Source organism: Triturus cristatus, chromosome 7 (genome assembly GCF_964204655.1).
Source record: "Triturus cristatus chromosome 7, aTriCri1.1, whole genome shotgun sequence".
NCBI lineage: Eukaryota > Metazoa > Chordata > Amphibia > Caudata > Salamandridae > Triturus > Triturus cristatus.
The window spans coordinates 1,725,703,201-1,725,720,662 of record NC_140590.1 but is presented as its reverse complement, the minus strand read 5'-3'; the positions used below and the strand labels follow the sequence as shown (position 1 = coordinate 1,725,720,662).

General features: G+C 43.0%; 1 protein-coding gene across 1 annotated transcript in view; it reads left to right on the top strand.

Annotated features, from left to right (window-relative positions):
- LOC146812904 (uncharacterized) overlaps window positions 1–17,462 on the top strand; it is a 206,839-nt gene that overhangs the window by 121,530 nt on the left and 67,847 nt on the right. Inside the window, exon 3 of the mRNA XM_085615223.1 lies at window positions 3,214–3,312. Within this exon, the coding sequence (XP_085471349.1) occupies window positions 3,214–3,312 (99 nt within the window). The remainder of the gene's footprint in view (window positions 1–3,213; window positions 3,313–17,462) is intronic.

Here is a 17,462-nt window from a genome sequence, read left to right as displayed (position 1 = left end):
AAGACAGTTGTGCCAAACATTCAAATAAAGTAATCACCCATCAGTAGACAACTGTGGTAGCAGAGTTGGTAGAGGAGCAGGAGGCATTGCAGGCCCAGGGCAGCAACCAGGGATGCAATACGAGATAAACGCGCTTCTGAAAGGAAGACGAGCACCACAAACAAAATGGCGGTCGCGGCCGATGCAGAGCTGCGACCGGGAGTAAAACGGAGCTGAGCACGAAGCAGATCTGCCTCGTCACTGAAGAAGGCTTCAGGGCATTCCTGAGAGTTTCCGATATAAAAAGGTGTCTTTCATTTTCCGCTTGGTGGGCGCAATCCGTCTGAAGTCTCCGACGCGGACAGAGCCCTCACGCCGGCACCGCCATTCTCTCGGGCGTCTAGCCACGCCCCCCTCATTGAGGAATGCTTTTTGTCACTTCCTCTTGACAAAATCCGAGGACATAGAGTACAATTCTGTCTGCAATTAATGCATCATGTCTCAATGTAAATTGTGAGCTCTGCTGACCGCAGTGTAGGTAACAAAAGATGAAATATGTATGGACTACATTGTTGAAATGTGTAGTTTTCGGGGACGTTATAGTTAATTGCCTACTGGACTCTGAAATTAATTAATCAAGACTGAATTCGAACTGTGAGTTCTGCTGGTCGCAGTGTAGACTGCCATTCAGTGTTCCTTTGGACTTGCAAGATGAATTTGGTCATTGTACTAAAGCTATAATTGATATCAAAAAAGTTCTTAAAGCAAGGATACTAAAATGATATTGTGTAGGTTTCAGGGACGTTGTAGTTGGGTGCCTACTGGACTCTGTAATTAATAAATCAAGACTCAATTTTAATTGTGAATCAAGCTGACCGCAGTGTAGGCCAGAGGCAGCGGTCAGCAAGGGCCCACAGCCACATGGCATTGAGTTGAGCTGCACAGTTAGTGGCATTAGAAGTATTCAGCGTGTGCGGAGCCTGCGATGATGCGTAGTCCAGGCGGGCTGCACTGGTAGCAATGTCTTTTGTATAATGAATTCTGCCTTAATAAGGCTACGTGGCGATGACTTGTGGTGCAGTGAGTTAGTGGCACCTGAAGCAACCAGCATGTGCGCACCCTGCGATGATGCGTGTTCCGGGCGGGCCGCACTGGTAGCAATGTCTTTTGTCTAATGAATTCTGCCTCAGTAAGGCCACGTGGCGGTGACTTGTGGTGCACTGAGTTAGTGGCACCTGAAGCCCTCAGAGTGTACGCACCCTGCGATGATGCGTAGTCTGGAGGAGCCACACTGGTAGCAATGTCTTTTGTCTTATTCTGCCTTAATAAGGCCACGTGGCGTTGGTCTGTGGTGCATTGAGTGAGTGGTACCTCTGGCGATAAGCGTGTACGCAGCCTGTGATGATGCGTGGTCCGGGCGGGCCGCAGTGGGAGCAATGTGTCTTGCCTACTGGACTGCGTCATCTGCAATCACGACTCCATCTGAATTGTGAGCCCTGCTGTCCGCAGTGTAGATCGAAGGCAGTAGTGTGTAAAGACATAACTCTGGGGTGCTTTGCCGATGTGTTTGCAGGGGGCCTGTGTCGAGGAGGCCCGCAGTCATGGTGGCAGCCACGTGGCAGGGTGAAGGCCGCCGCTCTGCATTGTTATTGGTGGGTGACTTGTGTCCTTCACACATGTTTGGTTGCCACATCTCGCAACATTCAGCTATTGTGTGGCTAAGGGGCCAGGCTGTTTTTGGAAGGTTCGCTGTCCTGTTGTGCAGTGCCTCGGTGGTAGTAGGTGGGGGGTGGTCAGGGGGGAGGGTCTGAGGGTGGTGGAAGTGGGTTTTGTGGCCTTCTTGGGTGTGGGAGGTGAATGATCACTAGCTCCATGACATGTGTTGGTCTTCAGATGTGATTCTGGGCTGGGCTCACTTTCACACTGTAGGCAGTCGTCCTACTTTACACCAGTAAAAGGCAGATGTTACATTCCTACTGCTAACGCAGCTTATCGCCTGTATTTGGATCGCACTGCAGATTTGGCTGCTCGTTGAAAATATCGGAAAGTGGTGTTTTCGTGTTATTTTTGCATAGGAATGTCTAGTCTGCAAATTCTTAGCGTTAGTTGTTGCTCTCATTTGTGGCGATTTATTTTTGCGGAAGCTATTGCTGGAAAACTGGCGACATTGGCTGTTTTCAGCAGGTTGAGACTGAAATGATAATTTAAAATCACTGAAAAAACTGTAGGTTTAATGAACATTATAATTAGAAATTCGCATTTAGAAAACCTTTGAAGTTCACTGAAAAAACCATAGGTTTCTGGGACGGTATAGTTAGAAATTAGCATTTAAAAAACCTTAGAAATTCACTGAAAAAACCATAGGTTTCAGGGACGTTATAGTTAGTTGGACATTTCACTCATACTAAACCAGAGAAATTCAAACATTATAGGTAGTAGAGCTAACTATAACTCGCGCCCCCGCAATGCACTGCTGATGTCACATATTACATCACTCATGACATGGTCAGCGACATCACTGATGACATCACTGATGACATCACTGATGACATCTCAAATAAGATAGATAGATAGATAGATAGATAGATAGATAGATAGATAGATAGATAGATAGATAGATAGATAGATAGATAGATAGATAGATAGATAGATAGATAGATAGATAGATAGATAGATAGATAGATAGATAGATAGATAGATAGATAGATAGATAGATAGATAGATAGATAGAAAGATATTAACTGTGCAATATTATGTGACATTATAAACCATGAGGCCAATATTTTTGGACATGTTGGATCTTAAATAGTTTTGTTTAATTCTGTAAAAGTCTAAATGATTCCTAATTTGAGGTTAATTTAATAATTTACACACAATGTCTTCATGTCCTTCTTACAAGACGTTTGTAAATTCTACATTTTTTTACATGAGCTGGCAGAGCAATATTGCTCAAATATCTCAAATATTGTTAAATAGTGTATTATACAGTAATTTAAATGTTAATAGTCTTACCTTGGCATGTGTTCCTATTGCAAAATCACAATTGTTGGAGCACAGGCATTGGCTCAGAGACAGTTTATTGATGGTTTAGAAAATACATAGTGTGTATACTTGAAACTTTGTTGAATGTTCTTACAAGTGCACAAAGTCAAACATTACTCCCAGTAATATTGCCGTACATGTGCATGTAAATCACAAATTTACTCAGTCTTTATAATGTATTTGTGTTTCCAGCTTCGACTGCGCCTCCTATCTGCCGTTTCCTTTCCAGGGCACTGGTGGCTGTGGTGGTGGTGTTGCTGCTTGCTGCGGTGATAGTTCTGACGGTTTTAAGTAAGTGGATTCAGGTTCACCTAAGATGCTCTCTAAACAAATTTCTTTACATTCACCTGATAGATCGAAATTGAACTGATCCTCAAGAGCACAGGCCAATAACAATATGCATTGCTTACGCATAGACATACAAACATTTTAAACGTCTGGATAATTTTTATTCTTATAACAGTCATGGTAGCACTTATAATAGTGTAGAGTTAAAATAATAAAACCTATAAACCATACTAACCCCCCAAAAATACAAAGACTTTTATCCCATACCACAAGCAGCAGGAATGATCTGAGCAAAAATCACATGTTCATCAAAAAGAATTCACTGTGACAGTGCCACAAAAAAATATTCAACACATCTTGTAAATAAAAATTACTTCAATCCTTTCTTATTATATAACAAACAAGCACTGGCAAAGCGAATATGCTTGCATCATTTCCAGAATGTGCTTGTTTGCCACACCATTGCCATAGCTGCCACAAAGACATGTGCGACTGCTTCTGTCAATCTTACACTGTAGTGAATGGATGATTCACTATCCGTGCGTTGCAACTGAGCCACCACCTTGCCCAACACATGCACGAATGAAACCATGCATGCGTGTGAAGAAGAGACACTCCATTTAACTCTGGTTGTAATATAGGTTCATCAAAACGTGAATGGTCTTTCAACAATCGGAAGGTGAGAGGATGATCTATTGTCTCTCCATTTGTAATGTAGATATAAGCTGAACCTGACTGGAGCCTGGCCTAAAAAGTAGTTGTGATTCAGCGCGGACATTGAGCTGACCTCACACCGTACATGCTTCAATAGGCTTAGTCACGAGTGTCAGTAGTCCCACCTAATGCTCTCACCAATATGCGCAGTGACAAGTGGCAGTGGTCCTACAAAATACATGCATCAATCAACCCAGTATCAAACAGCAGGAGTGCTATAGAGTGCACAAATTAATGGGCCTACTGACAAGGACCAGTGGTCCCCTACAGTGCATGCATCAAAAGAAGAGCAACAGTGGTCCCACAATAGTCATGTAGTGATTGGCCAATCACGATATCCAGTGCCCCCATGCAGTAAAAGCATTAATGGGTTTAGTAATAGGCATCAGTGGCCCCCACACATAAAATGCATTAATGGGTCTAGTAACAGGCATTAGTGGCCCCAGACAGTAGCTACATCCATGGGTCTAGTAACAGGTGTCAGTGGCCCCACACAGTATTTCATCAAATGACATAGTGAAGAGTATCAGTGGTACAGCGTGCATGGATTAATGGGCCTAATTAGGAGAGACAGTTCTACCCACAATGCATGCATGAACAGGGCTAATAACTAACTAGCATGCATAGGCCCATGCAGTGCATTCTTCCATTGGATAATAATGAGCACCAGTGGCCCCATATTGCAGGAATCAATTGGCCTAGTATTAAGCATTAAAACCCAAACTGTCCGTGCAGCAATAGCTCTAGTATGAAGCAACAGTGGTCCACATAATACATGCATCACTAGTATTGGTATATAGCATCAGTGGCCAGAAAGAGTAAATGCATCTACAGCACATGTCAATTACCTCATACTGCATCAGTGGCCAAGTAACATGCATCAGTGGCCCCGTACAGTTCATACATTAATGTGCCTGGTAAGGAGCATCAGTAACCCGACACAAAGCTCACATCAATTGGGTGGTAAGTAGCACCCATGGCCACTCCCAGTTAATGCATCACTGGTTGTAGTAACAAGAGTCAGTGGCCCACACACTGCATGCATCACAGAGCCAATTAAAAGGCATATGTGGTCCTGTACGTTTCAAACAAGCACAGAAATGAACACCAGTGCGTCACAAGATGCACTCATCAATCGGCAAAGTAAGGCGATGCACAGTGCATCTATCAGTGGGCCCAGTAAGGAAAATCAGTGGCCCTAAGTAGAGCATGTATCAATAGGTCTAATAACGAGCTTCAATTCCCCAACACAGTAATACATCAACGGGTCTAGTGATATTCAACAGTGGTCTCACTCCATGTATGCATCAGTGGGTCTAGTGATATTCAACAGTGGTCTCACTCCATCCATGTATCTGTTTGTCTAGTGATACTCAACCATGTTCTCACTCCATACATGCATCAGTGTGTCCAGTGATATTCAACAGTTGTCTCAGATCATGCATGCATCAGTGGGTCTAGTAGCATGTGTCTGTGGCCTGCATGCATCGATTGCCCAAATAATGAGCTTTAGTCTCCTCACAAATTGCAAACATCAATAAATGTAGTGATGATCAGTGGCATCACAGGGTGCATGCAATAATAGGCCTAGTAACCAGCATCAATAATGTTCATGGCCCAATATTTTTATGCAGTCTGATTGCGCCTTACCCAGTGTGAGCCCAGAGAAAGGTCAGGAAAGAAGCAGAAGAATAAAAGCTGAGAAGAACATATGGATAAATGTACTAATCGAATTTTTGGTCGCAAACACTCGAAGATGAAACTTAGGAGCGTTTACAACTGCAAAATAGGATTTCACTATTAACTTTGACTAACTCCTAATATGGGTTTGTAAATGGATACAGATTCGCAATTTAAACTTTGTATATTTGCTAATAATATTTTTCAATATAATTTGTAATTTTAAGTGCTTTTTAATTTTGTATTTAATTGCTGGTAGTGATATATAGTGCTGTAGTGGGTTGCTAGGTTTGTAGGGGTATGGAGTGGGAAGTTAATTATGTATATTTAACTAACGATTTATTTTTAATTTCTCAGTAATCATTTAATTGATTATTCTCTTATACTTTTTTAAGTATATATTATGTGCAGGCTGCTGGGTTTGTAAGGGTGTAGAGTGGGAAGGTAATTGAGTAATAATTAACAATTAATTGTCATATTATTAATAATTAATTATTTGAGTATTAATTATGTAACACATTTAATAATTATAATTGGTATTACATATTCGGTGCAGGTTGTTGGGTTTGTAGGGTTATAGGCTGGGAAGTTAATTAAGTAATAATAAAAAACAATTACATATCAATTTATTTTTAATTATGTAAATTGCACAATAATTATATTTTTAAGTTATATATTAGGTGTGGGCTGCTGGGTTTGTAGGGGTATAGAGTGAGATGGTAATTACGTAATAATTATTTAACAATCAATTATTAATTTATTAATACCTACTTAATTTTATTAATTATGTTAATTGTGTTATACTTATTGGTTTTAGTTACATTTTAAGTGTGGGCTGTTAGGTTTATGGTGGGAATAGTAGATGTAATCCGTTTGAAGTCTAACGCTTTATTTACTGTTGCAAAAACTCGAGAGGGAATAGTAAATGTTACCCCTCCAAAGTCCAATGCTTTCCCAACTGTTGCACAGACGGAAATGGGATGAGTAAATTTAACTCCTCCAAAGTCCAATGCTTTCTCTACTGTTGGAGGGACTAGAGTGGCAATAGTAAATCTGATCCCTCCGAAGTCCAAAGCTTTCCCTACTGTTGCACAGACTGGAGTGGGAATAGTACATCTATTAGCCCCAGACTTCAATACTTTTCTTAATATTGTTTAAATACAGCTATTAATATTTGTTTATATGTTTAAATTTATAAAAATTTGTATTTATATTTATATGTATTTTTTTATTTTTTTTCCTCTATAATATATCTACTGAATATCTTTAAAAAAAAATATTTATTAACTCGGTAATTTATTTAATGTTTTGCAGGTGATTTGTTAATATTTTTATGTTTCATTTATATATTTGTATTTACTACAACCCTGCTCTTTTAAGTGGCAATTGCAATGAGAACGTTTTGAGTGAACCACTGTTATGCACTTCGCAGCTTGTGTCAATCATGCAATCAATCAATCAATCAATCGGGGGCTTTTAAAGCACTCTACTCACTAGTGAGGATCTCAAGGCCCGGGGGGGGGGGGGCGGTGCAGCCCTGGGTCAGCTGAAAAGCAAGGTCTTGAGGCTCTTCCTGAGGGTGTGCAGGGTAGGGGAGCTTCTGATGTTGACTGGGAGCTTGTTCCTGGCTTGGGTTGCGAGGTAGGTGAAGGCTCTTCCACCTGCTCTGGCTCTACTAGGGCGAGGTCGGCAGAGCGGAGGTTTCTTTTGGGTGCATGGGAAGAGATTCTTTCGTTGACGTATTTGGGCTCAATGTTGTGGAGGGATTTGTAGGCATGGATGAGTAGCTTGAAAGTTACTCTCTTCTCAACGGGGAGCCAGTGGAGGTCTTGCAGGTGTTGAGTCGTGTGCTCATGTCGTGGGGTGCCGAGGACTAGTCTGGCTGCAGTGTTCTGGATGGTCTGGGATCTGTGTAGCAGGGATTTGTTCATTCCAGCGGCATTTCTGTAGTCCAGTTTGCTGGGGATGAGTCCGTGGGTGTACTTCGGTTTAAAGGGCCCTTTTTTGTACATGGGTGCATGGGGAGGTTAAGGGTCTACCCTGAGTCAAATGGGCCGCATGGCTTCTAACTGTCTTCCAACTCAGCAGGCTGCAGCTTTCTTTGAGAATCACAGCAATCCTGGTTTAGCCCCTCCTTCTGCTCATGCATTTCAACTATATATATATATATATATATATTCACTGAAAAAACCATAGGTTTCACACATGTTCTAGTTAGCTGGACATTTCACTCGTAAAAAACCATTGAAATTCCCCCGTTATAGTTAGTTCAGCTAACTATAACTCGCGCGACCGCAATCCACTGCTGATGACGTCACATATTATATCACTGTATTCTCTAAGATACTGTTAATAAGTCAGTTATACAATTAATTTTACAAAAAAAAACATCCATTTCGACACTTATTTACCCATTTATTCTTCCATTAACCTTTAGATACACATATATAAAAAATATTTATTTTTCAGAAAGACATATTCACTGGATGATGTCATCAGTGATGTCATGAGTGATGTCATGAGTGATGTCATGAGTGATGTCACTGACCATGTCATGAGTCATGTAATATGTGACGTCATCAGCAGTGGATTGCGGTCGCGCGAGTTATAGTTAGCTGAACTAACTATAACGGGGGAATTTCAATGGTTTTTTACGAGTGAAATGTCCAGCTAACTATAACATGTGTGAAACCTACGGTTTTTTCAGTGAATTTGCAAGGTTTTTTAAATGCTAATTCCTAACTATAACGTGTGTGAAACCTATGGTTTTTTAAGTGAATTTGCAAGGTTTTTTATATGCTAATTTCTAACTATAACGTGTGTGAAACCTATGTTTTTTTTAGTGAATTTTGTAAGGTTTTTTTAAATGCTAATTTATGTATGTATTATTATATTTTTTATATATTTATTTTACAATAATCTACCTATGTATATAGTTATAGATTGACTGTATCCTGTAATATGGAATGGCTCTGCTCTTTTTTTTTTATTTGGATAAAGTTGAACAGCATAGTTAATATCTTCTATAAACTTATAAACATTTTAAAATGTTTTTTTTTTTAAGGGTTTTTAACCGTGCGCGCATGGTGTGCGCGCGGTGCGCACAACCCGCGATTTTTTGAAAAAAAATAAAATGTTTTTTTCACCCTTTGGGGTCCTTCAGGGACCCCCTGACAAAGGCCAGGGGGTCAGGAACTCTCTACCCTGCCCCCTTTTCACGTTCTCCACCTTTCTTTTTCACTGTCACACACAAAATGGCGTCCGACACTTCCTGATTTCGACCGATTCGAATGTTGACTGACATCTAACCACCAATCAGAATTACGCTCGCGGACATTTGATATTTATGTACTTTTAACTGCAATTTTCTCAGCAACTACTGAACAGATTGACACCATATATGCAAAAGGCACATGCCTGACCTGAGGACTACCTCTTTGGTAAATTTCAAGTAATTCTGTTCAGCTGTTCGGGCTGTACCTTCGACTAAAGGTCCTATGGGAAAATGCATGGGGAAAACGCGTTTTGGGACCCCCCTTTTTTCTCGGCCCCTGCTTGACAAATCACCCCTAGACTTTTAGGGTAGGAGCTGAACGGAGTGCCCCATTAGTTTTGAAAATTTCGCGAGCATTCGTCTACCGGCGCCAAAGTTATTCAAAATAGAATTTTCAGATTTCCTATGGAAACACGGTCCTAACTATAACTATCTACTGGCGACCGCCTGTAGATAATATACATACATATATATATATATATATATATATGTTACTTATTGTATGCGTGCATTCATATGGAACATATATATATATATATATTTATATATATATATATATATATATATATTCACAGAAAAAAACATAGGTTTCAGGCACGTTATAGTTAGGAATTAGCATTTAAAAAACCTCAGAAATTCACTGAAAAAACCATAGGTTTCAGGGGTGTTATAGTTAGCTGGACTTTTCACTTGTACAAAACCATTGAAATTCCCCCGTTATAGTTAGTTCAGCTAACTATAACTCGCGCGCCCGCAATGCACTGCTGATGACGTCACATATTACATCACTCATGACATGGTCAGTGACATCACTCATGACATCACTGATGACATGTCAAATGACATCACTGATGACATCACTGATTACATCATCCAAAGAATATGTTTTATATATGTAGGTCTCAAGGTCGATGGAAGAATAAATGGGTATATAAGTGTCTAAATGGATGATTTGTTTTTGAAAAATTTATTGTGTAACTGACTGATTAAGTGTATCATAGTGAATACATGGCTTAGTGAGTAATGTTTAAATATGTAAATATCTGTATCAGTCTCTCACTTTGTGTATAAGTGGCTGCATGGGTTGGTGAGTAGCTACATGGGTGTCTATATAGGTTATTAGTTGGTTTTTTGTGTATCAGTCTGAGTGTCTGCATGGTTCGGTGCGGGGTATTACGTAGTGCATAGGTGCATGAATGAGTGACTCACTGTTTGTATGTGTTGAACACAGCATGTGTGCAGGACTGTATGGGTGGATGAGTGTGTGTATGGGTGTGTTAGTGAGTGAATGACTGTCTCAATAGTGTCTTTATGAGTAACTACATATGTTTTAAATTAGTATATGTGACTATTGGTGTATATATGTGAGTATATGTGAGAGTGAGAGATTGAAAGAGTTCCTGTATGAATAAGTATGTGTTTCTATAAGTGATTGTTTAAAAGATTAAGTATGTGTAAGTTTCCGTAGAAGTAAGTGTGGTGGTGTGTGTATAACTGTATATGCAAGTAAATGTATGTTCGATTCTTTATTAGCATGAGTGACTATGTGTGTGAGTAACTCTATGGATGAGTGGCATTGTGTAACAGAATGTATAGGTGTATGAGTACATATGATGAGTGAATACATGTATGAGTGACTGTATAGGACTGTTGGTGAATGAGTGGATGTGTATGTGGATCTTAGAATTACTGAAGAGGTTGTTGTAACTGGTATTGGTATGTCCATTGTTTTGAAAATTGTATTCTCTATTTTTGAATGTGTGTATCAAAGGTTATATTAGGGTGAGAGGAGGTCTGCCACTCTATCACAAGGATGATGTCATCAGTGATGTCATTTGAGATGTCATCAGTGATGTCATGAGTGATGTCACTGACCATGTCATGAGTGATGTAATATGTGACGTCATCAGCAGTGCATTGCGGGCGCGCGAGTTATAGTTAGCTGAACTAACTATAACAGGGGAATTTCAATGGTTTTGTACAAGTGAAAAGTCCAGCTAACTATAACACCCCTGAAACCTATGGTTTTTTCAGTGAATTTCTGAGGTTTTTTAAATGCTAATTCCTAACTATAACGTGCCTGAAACCTATGTTTTTTTCTGTGAATTTCAAAGGTTTTTTAAATGCTAATTTCTAACTATGCCTACAGAGATAGGACATGTGAAGAAAGAAGAAAAAATGCACAGAAAGAAACAAAAGAAGTGCAGAAAGAAGCAACAGATGTCCTCAAATACGAAGATAAGTGCAGGAAGAAGGATAACGTGCAGAAAGAACAAAAAGAAGAGCAGAAAGAAGCCTTGTTGCAAAATCATCCTGTACCCTCAACTTTTTCAGACGGATACTGGTGGTAACTGAGTCTGACTAACCAGTCCTAGAGCCAGTGCTATGTTAAAAGACACTTAGAATACAGTGAAAACACCTACATACACTAGGGAACATTATGCGTTGGGGTCCCCCTGTGATTAGCATGACCTCCTCTGTAAGCCCCTAGTATATTATAGGGCATGGGGATTAAAACTACCTCTTAAAACAGGCCACAGGGTGTTTTTGCACACGTTAACTCAGGCCCCGTCCCCTCCCTTCACCACTGTGTAAACACGCCCTGTGTCCATTTTTAGTTGGGAGATTAAGTTCATTTGAATCCTGAGGGTCCCTAGGGTCCAACTAGCCCACTAGGTACCACCAGTAAGTGCCACAGAGCTGCGTTGCAGAGAGGTGTAAAAAGTGGCACGGCCTGGACCACCTCTCTGCAATGCAGCTCAGTGGCGCTTACTGGAAGCACTTGGTGGGCTAGTTAGCCCCCAGGGGCCCTCAGTATTGAAGGGAAATTATATCCCCAATTTAAAACGTGCCATAGTGCGTGTTTGCACACGTCACCTCAGGCCCCATCCCCTCCCTTCATCACTGTGTAAACGCGCCCTGTGGCTGTTCTAAGTTGAGAGATTAAGTCTCCTTGAATCCTAAGGGTCTCTAGGGTCAAACTAGACCACTAGGTACCTCCAGTAAGCGCCACAGAGCTGCGTTGCAGAGAGGTGTAAAAAGGGGCTTGGCCTCAGAACACCTGTCTGCAGCGCAGCTCCCTGGCGCATACTGGAGATGCCTGTTGGGGGCGCGTTTGCAGAGTGCTGCACGGAGGGGTCATGGCCTCCGGCACGATGCCAGCCTTTTATTTATTTTAATTTTTTAAGAAGGGGGGCTGTGTGGTTCCCCTTCTTATTCTAATGTATTGGCCCTGATGACCCCATCCCCCAGGGCCTGTCTCCTAATTATATTTTTTTGACCCCAATCCCCAGGGCCGGCCACTGTTTTTTATTATTTTAAAAAAATATATATTTATAGACACACCTAGGACATGCTGGACAAACCGTACGTACCTATCACCATGACGATTTGCGTGATATTCATTAAAAGGCGACTATGCATGCAATGAATCCACGTGGAATGTATTTACGCCACTAGTGAAGCTCTGACATGTCTGATGCCCTACCGTGCCTAATCCCGGCAGACACCCTAGTCGTTTATTTATACAAACATGGGTAGCTATTGACGGGCACATTTAATACACATGCACACCAAGCCATTCAAAGGGGATTCAACAAAAATTCGACCAAAACTATGCAAGAAACCCCCCTCACGGTTAATAAAACACACATCCACTGCTGGATGTGTAATACTTTTTATTTTACTCTCTGGAAAGGGGACGAACATCACTTGAGAGTCACAGTGCGCTCCTGACAGAGCCCAATGCTGTGTTACACCCACCATTGCCTGCCGAGTGCCACACACCTCTGTGTTGTATTCCACTAGCTAGTGCATATGCTATGACACTCTCTAGCCCATGTGCACTGTAACACCACCCCGTGAATATGTCATACCACACTTGTCTTCGCACGGGTTATATTGCCCCATCTAACGCGCCTTCCTCGATGCCTATGTTATAACGCACAGTGCTATGCCATACATATTACAATCTGGGATCCATATCTTTGTCACAGTGCATATGCAACATTCCACTCCCCAGCACATATTTTATATTACAACTTTAGAGACTAGTTAGGTTACACAACACTGCCCTGTGCATATTACATTCCAAGGCGCATATCGCATAGCACGCGCTAGTGCCTGTGCTATCTCGCGCTCTCCAATGAATCTGTCATTGCGCACAATGTATTGCATATTATATTTCACGCCCGGTTCATCTTATATCAAACTTTTTGGTGCATAGTTTATACCATACACTATATCTAGTTTTCATTTTCAATCGTGCTCTCAGGACTATGTTCTATATAACACTGTGTTCACCTACCCTTTTCACGGGCATTACATTTTGCGATAGGGGGTGGAGGGTCAGGGGGTGTTTCTACCAAGTGAGCCCGGAGTCACAGTCACAAACGTCCTCTTCTTCCTGAATAAAAGTGAGATTATGCTGCATACTTGTTCATATTTTAAGTAGTTCGCACAGACATAATGTTTTAAAAACAATAAAGTTCCTAATACCCGCCTTCTCTGAACAGTTAGCTTGCTGCCCCATCCCCCTCCTCCCTATCCTCTGTTGTGTGAATCCATGGACTAGCCTCCTCCCTCCTGCCATGCATGGTCTGATGTGCTGCCACTGCCCTCAATTTAGTATGATGTGCCAGTCCACTCCTCCTGCCCTCCATTGCCCAATTCTATGCCCCATCATTGACCTCCTGCTTAAACTCTGTGCTCAGCTTGCTGCCCCTATTCTCCTTCCCCCTGCCCTCAGATGTCGTTGTGCATGCCCCTGCTCCATCCTTTTTGCCCACCATGTCCCATGGACCTGCCACTCCTATCTACTCTGAGTGTTCTGTTGAGCTGCCACTCCCCTCCCACCTGCCTAGCATTGTCAGATGACTGTAACCTGTCCCTGCCACCTCCACCCTGCCTGTCCACAAGCCATGCCCCTATCCTCTTCCTCCTGTCCTACATGGTCCATTGTACTGCCACACCCTTCTGCCCTCCCTGGTCTGTTGTGCTGCAACTGCTCCTCCTGCCTGCCCCGTGTGGTCTGTTGTGAGGTCCCTTCCCCTGAACTTTCTTGTCTGTGCACAGGTCCTGACCCTCCCTTCTATCCTCCATCGTCCTTTGTGCATGCCCCTGCACCCTCCTTCTTGCCCATCATAGCCATTGTGCTGCCACTAACCCTCCCACTTGCCATGCATGGTCTTCTGTGCTGCCATGGCCCCTCCCACCTTCCCTGTGTGGTCAGTTTGCTGCCCCTGACCCCCTCCCACCTTCCCTCCATGGTCTGTGTGTATGCCATCACAGTCTCACTGTTGCTCTTCATGGTGTGTCTTGCTTCTAGTGCCCATCCTGCCTGACCTTCATGGCTATCTTGCTGCTCCTGCCCTGCCCCCTTGCCCCCAGCCCTCTGTTTACATGTGCAGACCCCTACTCCCTCCCTCCTGGCTTGTCTGTTCCATTGTAATGCCCCTGATCCGTCCCCCCTGCCCTTTATGGTCTGTTATGCTGCAGCTTTCTCTCCTCTCTGTCCATTATGGTCAGCTAGCTATCATTGCCTCTTGCCCCTCTGTTCTCTGTTGTCCATGTGCATGGTCCTGTCCCCTCCCTCTTGCTTTCTATGGATTTTTGTGCTGCACTCCCGTCCTGCATGCCCTGTGTGGTGTATTGTGCTGCTGCAAACCCTGATGCCTGCCCTGCAGGGTCAGTTTGGTGCACCTCTCCATGTCCCTCCTGTCCTCTGTTATCCACGTCTATGTCCCTATCCCATTTCCTTCCATGATCCAATGTACCATACTTGCGAACATTTTGAACTTGGTAAGAGGGAGATTTTGAAAAAAAACTGGGGTATTGATTTTCCCCTTTGAGTTACATTGAAAAAGAGGATATTGTAGACAGGAGACAGATCAAATAAAGCCCATTTGAGCTTAAAAACATTGGACGTTTCCTGGCTGAATCGGGTCTGTTGGCATGTATGGTTGTGCTACCATTGCCTCTTCCTTCTGTCCACAATGGTCTATTACATTGCCACAGCCTTGAAGGAGGGTAGATTTTGTATCACAGGGGGCCCCTGGCCCGTTCTGTCCACACCTGAAGTATGAGACCCTTGTCCTTGCCCTGCCAGCCGCATTTGTAGGCCGTATTAAATTGACCAGCGGGTCCTGTGTTGCTATATAATTATCCTGAGACATCCTTACCACTCAGCCAGCATAAAACCCCTGTGTAGGCCCTTCTGTTCAATATGTAGGCCTCTTTGTTAAATTGACCATAGCTCTGCAATTTTAGTGTATAGCAGTCTGAAGGCAGGTCTGCGAGGCCTTCTGCTCCAAACTAGTAGCCTCCACCCTACCCGAGTGCTCCGTGCTCGGTATCAAAGTTCAACATCCCCCTGAAGCTGTCGACATACAGTAGGCTGCATCCTGGACTGGTACTTGCTTCCTGGGCAGGTTTCCCGCTTTTAAGGAAGTGGCAACCACAGAGCGTCAAGTTAGGAGAACTGAGGAGATTTTATACATGAATATATTGAATTCCCGTACAATACCCATTATTTTCTGCTTGCTCTATGGAACTTACGATAAGCGATTGGCCTGAGAGACTGACCTTTTCACCCAGTCCATTGTCAGCATTAAGTGGGTAAATGACGAAATGTCTGGTAAAATCTGCAGACAAAGCTTTTGGGTAGCATACGTAGGTAGATGTAGCGTGCAAAGGAGCCCACAAAATGATATAAAAAGGAAGCACCCACAGATATCGACGGACTACCTCGCCGTCTGTATGTAGGTTAACAGGCTGTGCAGGTTTTCCCCAAGAGCTGGGAGCTCTTGTCTTCCTTTGCTTAAAATGTCTTGCTCTGCTTTGCTTGAAGTATCTTATTCTATTTTACCTATATGAAATGTCATGTTATGTTTAACCATTGTTCTCTTTACTTTTGCATTTAAAAGATTTTGGGCCTCATGTAGGTAGCCAAATACCGGTCGGTAACGGCCGATTTTCGGTAAATATGCCGTTACCGACCGGTATTCAGACAAGTGAGATGTAGGAGTCCAAAAACCACTTTTCGGTAAATATGAGGCGGTAAATACCGATTCATAGTTACCGAATTCTAAAATACCGATTCATATTTACCGAATACATTATTAACGAATCGGTAAATATGAAGTGGTAAATATGAAGTGGTAAAAATTTAAAATGACATGTAGGAGCAGTCGGTAATTAAGAAATCCAGGAAAATCGGTAAATAAGAGTCGGTAATTAACACGGATGGAAAGCAGGTGGTAACCATCAACAATGCACATAAGCAATCCCAAAATGCAACAGCGTGGACAACATGGCCGCCATGTACGTCATTGCAAGGCGCCTACGTCTACAGGCAGCAGGACTGAGGGTGTGGCGACGGGAGGAACAAATCTACAGACAGCGCATCACACTATTCCAGCTGACTGATGCAGAGATACATGAGAGGTACAGGCTACACCCCGAAACCATCATGGACTTAATCAGGGACCTTCACCCACTCCTGGACCAGCCAATAAGAAGGGCGCACGCCATACCCCCACATGTGCAGGTGCTCTGCAGCCTACATCTGTTGGCATCCGGCAGTTATCAGGTGGTGATAGCTGCGGTGGGTGGGGTATCCCAGAGTTGCCTGTCACGTTTCTTCAGGAAGTTCCTGGATGCCATGATGCAGAGAATGCACCACTACATCAGCTTCCCAAACACACAGGCTGCACTGCAGAAAACAAAAACAGACTTTTATCACATGGCACAGTTCCCCCATGTCATCGGCTGTATTGATGGTACACACATCCCAATCTGTCCTCCAGCTGACACAGAGCACATCTACAGGAACAGGAAGTCCACCCACTCCATCAATGTGCAGGTGATCTGTGATGCAGGGAACATCATCACAGATATTGTTGCAAAGTTTCCTGGGAGCACCCACGACTCTTACATCTTCCAGAATAGTGGGATCTACACACGACTGAGAGCCGGAGAATTCGGAGAGGGATACCTGCTGGGTAAGTAACAGTGACGCCCCTTGAAACCTGCAAATCAGAGTGTATAGAGGCATGTAACTGATGGTTCCCTTTTACTCATCCAGGCGACAGTGCATATGCATGCCGTTCATTCATCCTCACTCCCTACCTACACCCAGCAACCCAGAGTGAGAGACGATACAACGTGGCCCACAAATCTACACGCAATGTGGTGGAGCGCACGTTTGGACTGCTGAAGAGCAGGTTCCGCTGCCTCCACAAGAGCGGAGGCGCACGCCAGTACAAACCCATCACCTGCTGCAAGATAATTGCCACTTGTGCAATGCTGCACAACCTTGCCACGAAAAAAGGTACAGATGTGGAACTAACATATTTTGAGGACAACGAGGATGAGTCAGGCCAGCCAGAGGGCAGCGCAGCTAGAGTGCCAACTGCAATCGATGGGAGAGAGAGACGGGCAGAGATCACATGCAACTATTTCTGAGTAAGTGAGGGGACACAGCGAG